The sequence below is a fragment of the Cibotium barometz genome, chromosome 24 (genome assembly GCF_041138505.1).
Source record: "Cibotium barometz isolate CiBa-2024 chromosome 24, ASM4113850v1, whole genome shotgun sequence".
Lineage (NCBI taxonomy): Eukaryota > Viridiplantae > Streptophyta > Polypodiopsida > Cyatheales > Cibotiaceae > Cibotium > Cibotium barometz.
Genome location: NC_141069.1, coordinates 41061447 through 41069654, shown reverse-complemented (window position 1 = coordinate 41069654; position 8208 = coordinate 41061447). Strand labels below are relative to the sequence as shown.

General features: G+C 42.1%; 1 protein-coding gene across 1 annotated transcript; it reads right to left on the bottom strand.

Annotated features, from left to right (window-relative positions):
• Positions 1 to 3759: 3759 nt before the first annotated feature.
• LOC147625302 (uncharacterized) lies at positions 3760 to 6939 on the bottom strand. The gene is made up of 2 exons (XM_086818629.1): positions 6819 to 6939; positions 3760 to 5843 (listed from the first exon to the last, which is right to left on the bottom strand). Exon 2 carries the CDS (start codon positions 5840 to 5842, stop codon positions 3944 to 3946), a length of 1899 nt encoding a protein of 632 aa, XP_086674755.1. The 5' UTR covers position 5843; positions 6819 to 6939; the 3' UTR covers positions 3760 to 3943.
• Between the last annotated feature and the right edge of the window lie 1269 nt (positions 6940 to 8208).

Sequence of the window (8208 nt, the reverse complement as noted above, 5' to 3'; positions counted from 1 at the left end):
GTCAGTGACCAAGGCAAACACTTTGTGAATGATGCCATCCATCAGCTAGTCACTCAGCACCTCATCATCCATAAGAGATCCACAGTCTATTATCCACACACCAACGATCAGACGGAGTCCACCAACAAAATATTTGTCTCCTAAATGACTTTTAAAATCAAATCACCCATAGAGTGATTGACCTATCTTGAGCAACCTCTATTCTTGATTCCTTTAAAAAAACGCTTTTTTCCCCATCTATGTAAGGCACAGCCCCGCTAGCCTAGTCCTCTAAAGTAGGGTTGTCTATGGACCTACTTACCTAGCACATAGAGCTTTCAATTAATTTCATTAGAAAGCTACCCGACTAATCGGGTCCACCCGTCCATAGGGCTTTCCATCCTCCCACTTTCCACCCAACTCACACATCAATTTTATTTTCTAATTAGTCCTACCATGCTATGCAACACATATAAACAAGTTCCTTAATTACAGATCTTACACAGTGTTCGTTAAAACAGCCACTTAACAATGATACAACAATACTAGAAAATAAGGAATTTAATTAAAAATAGATACAAGATTCAAATCTATCCATATCCGGATCAAGTCTTATTTTACTCCGCTAATAATCTAAAATTCGGCCTTCCAGTCTCCATATACTAGGCAATCCCTACGGGACTATACACCTCATTTTTGCTGGTAGCTCGGCGAGGACTCAAGCCATCCTGTTGCCCTCTCAGCCTCCAATGCTTGATCCTCCCACTCCTCAGCAGAGCGGGATGCCTATGCGCTAGGGTGGACTTATTTACCACACTAACCTGGGCCCACATAACTAGGCAGCATTCATAACACTCACCCAAACCGGCGAATTCCAACTTCCCAATGGTAAGACACAATCAAACTCACACCATGAGTCTTACACATGTTACCGTTGATCGGATTCACTTACAAACAATCAACTTAGCTTTGGCACGTCTCACACATGTTACCGTGATCGAATTCACTGACAATAAACTTAGCTTAAACACCCAAGATATTCTTTTCACTTGTTGGGTCACCCAACAATTCATACATTAATTATCGTTTACCTCCATCATACATTAATTATCGTTTACCTCCATCATACAAGAGTAAAGCCACACAGCAATGGGATATTTTTAGACAGTTAGAAAAGGAGAATAGGTCCTCTTATCTTGGCGAAGAACAATGGTTCACAAGCAGATGGAAAGAAGACCGAAGTAGCAAAGAAGAATAACAAGCCTCATGCGATTACATGTTGCAAATGTGACAAAGAAGAACATTATGCATACGAGTGCCCAGAGAAGACAGAATCGAGTTATGGCTATGAACATGATTGAAGACGAAGACAACGGCAAACAACCAAATCTAGAGAGTACTCCAAATCTAGAGAGTACTCCAAATCATAACTTCTATGACTAGCAAGGTAAGCCTAAAACTCATTCTTATACATTGTTCAATGTGAAAAGAAATTTAGAGTCCATAGGTGACCTTTTTGCCAAGGAAGAGAGAAATTTCTTCTAGGATATACTTATTGATTTCCTAAATAGTCAAAGAATAGTGCTTAGTTAAATTCAAATTATTCGTTCATAATAGTTTCAATGACTGATAGGCACTTTCTAAACATGGAAGAAAATGCATATTAGACCATTCACTATTAAGACCTCAGTGAACTAACAATGATGCACATATGTTTTTCGATTGTGATCACCAAAGAATATATGTCACGTATTATCATTTCACATTGAGCCCATAGATTTTATTATACATAAAATTACTTCAATTTATTACAATTATCTTCATCTCAATACTAAGAAAGGTTAAATGGGTTGTCTGTGAAGGATGCTCGTGGTGCTGGTTTTCGTAAAGAATACTCTTTTTGATGTTCGTGATGGATACTTTTAATGATATTTATCTATGATGAATAACTTATCACACAATTAAGTGTTCAAAGAATTCTATCTGTGAGTGACGGATACTCTAACCTGACTCTTTTCACTTGGTAAAATTAAATATGCAACTGAGAAGAGTTGCAATCCAAGTAAGAGGGATGTTAGATAATTAATTTATTAATTGTTGGGTGACCCAACAAGTGAAAAGAATATCTTGGGTGCTCAAGCTAAGTTAATTGTGAGTGAATCCGATCAACGATAACAAATGCGAGACGTGCCCAAGCTAAGTTGATTGTGACTGAATTCGATCAACAGTAACACATGTGGCATGTGGTGTGAGTTTGATTGTGAATGAATTCGATCAACTCTGTGACACATGTGAAGACATTGTGAGTGAATCCAACATGGGAGTAAATCCAATTAATTATGTTTCACATAGCAATGAATAACCGAGAGTGAATCTAGATAACGTTTACCACTGTCGTCATTATTTTTGTTGAGTGAATCCGATGTAATTGTTGAGTGAATCCGATGTAATTGTGATCTAACATTGTGAATTGTATGAGTATAGGCAATGAGCCCGAGTGATGGGCATTGATGTGCGAAACTACATTGAAGCTTGGAGTATTTTTTATTAGCCACGCACACGCGTATTATGTTTTTAGTTTCATATGATTTAGCCCATGTGTACATATGTTAGACAAGGTTTATTTATTTATTGGCTGTCATTGGACTATTGTCACTTTTGTAAAGCCCAATTTTAGAAGACTATGCCAGTAATGGCTCCAAAGGTTATTTTTGTCAATATAATTTAAATACCGCGTGTGGGAGTGAAGCCACATACGTGATTGCACCCAATCTTATGTTCTTTGATTTTTATGCTCTTGAGTTATGCTATGGTGTATATGGTTTATTTTCTTTATTAATCAATTTGTGGAATATTCAAATCTCCATGTACCAAAGGTCATATAACAATTATCATCATTCTAGCCCTCTACATACCTTTGGTACTTAACCTTATACTACTTCCACTAAGGTGCTAAAGTGACTCACACTCTAAGGATACCTGATCACCCTTTTAATACTTCCTTTTATGAACCCATGTTGCCCCCTAGGAAGCTTCTTCCTAGAAATGCGCAAAGGGTCAACCTGATAACAATTACTTTGGCCAGAATCTTGTATATGACCGTAAGCAAAGTGATGGGTCTCCAGTGGGATAACTGATCACAAGCACTTTGCTTGTGGAGGAGCTTGATTAAATCATGTTTAATGTTTTCCTCTAGAAAACTCCTTAAAGAGCATTTGCCTAAGTAACAGATGTAAGCACTACCTTAGGGAACCCTGCTAGTGCACATGAAGATGATGCTACAAGAAGCAAAAAGCCCTTACATCTACTGAGTAGCAAGTCCCTTGGGACTCTATCTCACTTAATTTTCGATGGTTACTAAGATTCCTCCAGTTGATCCAAGATTTTAATGTTGTGGTAACCATAGGTTAGAGAGAAATTCTTATTATTGCCACACATTGCCCTTAAGCCATGGTATAGTTAAAGCTCGGTCCACTCCTATCCTTCATGCTTGAGTGTGCCTGCTTGTGCAAAAAGCTTCCAAAAGCTTCAATTGCAACCGTGTGAGAGAGAGGGCACCAGATTAGCAGTCCGCCTCACAAGGGTGGATCATGAGAAAAGTGTTGTGCATCAAACAAGAAGCATAGAATGGACTGGTTGGTGAAGGGCATCTGGCCAATTTTGGATGCTAACTTTTGGCATGTCTAAGCAGCCCATGTACTATACACAATCTCAATGAAGCCTTGAACAGTCCTACAAACTAAAATACAGGTTAAAAGAAGGGAGGGGGAGGGGGAGGCATAGAAAAACCATCAACAGCACCTTGCATTTTGGGGGATCTGTACAGAGAAATGGTTCAGTCAAGTAAAAGACCGCACTCTGAAGAAAGTTTAACTAACAATACAAATGTGCAGGAAACCTTAGTTTCCTTTTCCCCTTGTAAAGAATCACCATTCTACATCAATCAGCTTTTAGAATTAGCCACTCAGCTCTTCTTGTTTGTAATATCATTTTCCAAACTGATGTACTGCTTCTTTACCCATCTTATCCTGGCAAACAGGCACAGGATGAAGAAGGCAGCACTGTAAACGGCATAGATTTTCCAGTTTGTATGTGGTGGCTTTGATGCCACGGCTGGATGGAACACGGTCACATAGTAATGGAGACCGATTGACACTGCCACGATCCATTGCAGGACAGCTGTCAGCTTCCCGACGAATGTGTCAGAGGTGCAGGAGTTGACGATGTTGGCTGTCTGCAGGATGAGATACACCACATACCCCAAGGCCTGCAGCAGTTGCAGAGAGAGGTAGCTAGACAAGGAGTTTTGGTAGAAGAAGGACATTGGCTCAAGACCAATCACAAGAGAAGCCAACCACAGCGTAGTGAAATAGGCGGCTAGGTAGATGTTGACAAAGAGCAGGACCTTCTGCAAGGAGAGCAGGGCTCTGATGTGCTCAAACAGAATGATGACTACAATGAGGGGGAGAAGCAAGATGGCATAGGAGATCATGGATGCAAGGAAAGGAGCATACTGTTTTCCTATCAGTGGTGAGAAACTCTCCATGATCTGCTGGTTGGCAAGGTTAAAATACACCTTGGATGTGTCGGTCCACTTCAGTACATCCGGCCTGAGGTGATCTGCTACCTTTCCTGCTGTCTCTTGGAACTTGGTTGGCAGGTCTGCTAACTCTTGCATGATGTCATAGTCGTCGTCAGAGGGGTCTCTCTCTTGCTTCTGGTCATCCATGGGGTCCAACATGCTATTCCTTCTGAGCTCTTCCAGGTGGGATTCTACCTCATTTGTTGCTGTTTGAGCTTCTTCATTAGTTTTCACTTCTGGCATCTCCTCTTTGTCAATGTCCATCTTTGCATCTAGATCAAGCTGGGTGGTTTGTTGGCTATCATCACCCTCTGCCCTTCCACTTTCTGCCATTTTGATGAGGTCTTCCTCCTTTGACTCTGCTTGTTCTGCATCTCCTGAGGTAGTGACTCCAGTCTGAGTCTCGGTTTTCTGCCCCTGCACACCATCTTGCTTCTCATCTTCTACTTCGGCTCCCACTGAGCTCTGCTCTTTCTCATCCTCAGGGTTTTTGGCTTGTGCTTCTGCACTCAAGATGTCTTTCTCCTCCTCAAGATCAGTTTTCTCAACTGGGGTTTCTTCAGCAATACCAGCTTCAATCTGTGCATCTGCCTGAGGGAGCATCTGCTGTTCATTTTCCAACAGTTTGGTGGCAGCTTCCTCGATGCTTTCCAGCAGTTCTGCAGGAGTCTCCTCCATGCCAGAGGTATTGTTCTGGTCCTTTTGCAAGTCTTCTGATTGCACTGATGTTCCTCCTGTGGCAGCCTGGCCATTACTCTCATGTGTCTCCATCTTCTTAACCTCCTCTACAACATCACTTTTGGCTTCCTCAGAAGCTCTAACCTCTTTCGGAACCACCTCACTCTTTGGTTCATCTGTCTTCATGTCCTCTTTCTGAGCAGTGGCTTCCCCCACAGGTTTGACCTGCACCTCTTCTTTATGAGCAGTGGCTGCCATAGATTCCACTTTCACCCCTTCATTCTGAGGAGTGGCCGTGACAGGCTTGACCTTCACTTCTTCTTTAACCTCGACTTTTTCTGCTGCTTTCTCATCTTGACTTCTATCCTTCAATTGAACAGGTACTACCTTTGTCTCCTCTTTGGTCATGTTGTTGGGTTCGACGGCATTTTCCTCCAACAGCTTTCTCCAAAGGCTAATACCAGACTTCAAGTCTGACATGTCTCTGAGGTTTTGAAGCTCTCCAATCTGATCAGATCCTAGTTTGCGGGAACTCTGTATAGAGTCGGATTCCGTCCACAAAAGAAGGTGTATGCACATGATGACAAGCATCCTCATCCTCATTCTGTAAGTGGCTGCAATGTAGCAAGCAAGCAAGCTCTCTCTCTCTCTCTCTCTCTCTCTCTCTCTCTCTCTCTCTCACACACACACACACACACGCACACGCACACGCACACGCACACGCACACGCACGCATGCACATTGCGCACACAGAAAAAAAAACAATTAAATTGGTATCGATAGAGATTTAAGTGTTATCTTGAACACATCTATCTACATGATCTGATAACGAATAAATTTTGGCCTGCATATACCATGTGTATAAAACTACCTATGATTTGAACCATGCAGCATTTTTATGGTGAATGGTCAATTAAAAACAAGCACCAACTGTCTGTCTTTGAGTGTGCACTTATGATGTCAATCATATTCACTGGCTTGCAAGTCCAAATAAAGAAAAAGAAGCAAAGCAATGAAAGTGCTGACATGGCCTTTAACCGTATGGTATGAGAGGCTAAGGATGCTAAAAAATGGTTCGAAACAGTGAGCTTGCTTGTATAATGCAAATGGGAGAGCATACTAATTGGGATGCAAATGTTTCAATTATTGTTCAGGATAGAAATTTCAATGTGATGGGCTGAATGCTTTAGCTTGGACATGGGATTTTTCTATGCTGATGTGGCAGCCATGGATTGGTCATCAGAAGTGGTACGGACACGGGTGCACACAGACACACACACTGTGTCTGTGTGTGTGTGCGCGTGTGTGCACGCGTGCGTGTGTGTGTGTGAGAGAGAGGAGATGCATTTCACACACACAAACAAATCCATGGTCAGAAGTTGCACGGACACTGGCGCACACAGACACACACACTGTGTCTGTGTCTGTATCTGTGTCTGTGTGTATGTGTATGTGTATGTGTATGTGTGTGTGAGAGAGAGATGCATTTCACACGCACAAACACTGTGTGTTTGTGTGTGTGTGCGCGCGCGCATTCATTTCAATAGTAAGACCACAATCAACTAACCGAGGAGGTTACCTTGCAATGAAGAGGAGTTGTTGAAGCAGCACCACAGGATTCGAGCGACACAGGAGGGAGGACGCAATGAAGAAGAGGCTGCCTGGATAGGTTGATGATGGGGGGGCGATGATGTGGTATGTGTGTACACTGTAAATGTGTCTCTTGGATACGCACGACCCCTGCACGTCGCAACAAGAAGAGGGCGGGGCATCAAATTTGTACACCGAACCTTTTTGCTGCATGCACACACACTGCCATCACTAGCTTACCAAACCCCATTTTATGACCCCACTGCACCTTTTTTTTGCCGTGGCGCTACACCATGTGAATCCAATGCAAAATGTAAGGCCCTTGTTGTTTGGGACCTTTACACGACACACTTCTCGGGTGAAAAACTTGCAAAAGAAATCTCGACTGTCGAATTGCTTTCTCACACAGGCAACCTCCCCCATCCATAAGGGACGGGTGCACTTATGCACGAGTTGAATAATCTCTCCACTCCCATAGGGAGAAGTGATTACACGTTATTCCATTACCCTTTCTTGCGCTTTTTTTTTTAAAGGGTGGAAATTTCGATGCTGTGCGTTTCTTTCAATGCCTCCTCGCCAAATCCTCTTCCTTACCACTTTACCATGGCACTCACAATAAGGAAGATTCAAGCAAACTGTCCGATTTGGCATATCTTCTCCACTGCCAAGCCTACCCTTGCCTCATACTAGATTTGAATGACAAAAAAGATATGTAGTACAAGGAAGGAGATGTGTGGCTCTCTTACAATGGAGTGCATGCCAAAACTTTTATCAATCTGACTTAATGACTAAAAAATCTTTGATGGCATGCACCTCCATAAGAGGTGATGGACAATGAAAAATTGACTATGATACATACCTCAATAACCAACAATGAAAGATTGACTATGAGACATCTAGAGCTAAAAGTTCCTCAATCACCTATGAGTGATCTTATGGATCATGAAAGAGACATTGCAAGTCTCACAACATTTTTTATCCTCAAAGGCTAGAAGGCCGGTTAGGACATTGTTACAAAAAATTGTAGTAGATCTCATAGACTAGAGAGATCTTGAAGACGTTGAGCAACTACCTACATAACAACAAAGACTAGAGAGACCAGAATCTTTTCAATCAAGTGGGAGATGATATGTTGGTGGCTTTGTAACATTATGACCCTTTCTGTCTGTAAGCTTTGCAGGGTTTCCTTAAGGTCGTTGGCTTGGATTTCGTAATTCTCGCACAGCTGATTACACATATCTCTTTAGATTGCACTAGATGTCCTTCCAACGCTGCCATCTATGTTTTTAGGCTTGTCTCCATAGCCCTCAGTTCTTTCTCCTTCTCTTCCCCAATCTTTTCTCCATGCATGGCAAGACTGCCTCATTAGTGAGCTTTGC

Bases quoted from the DNA above. Each gene is read 5' to 3' on its own strand.
- LOC147625302 (XM_086818629.1), bottom strand. From the start codon at position 5,842: ATGAGGATGAGGATGCTTGTCATCATGTGCATACACCTTCTTTTGTGG.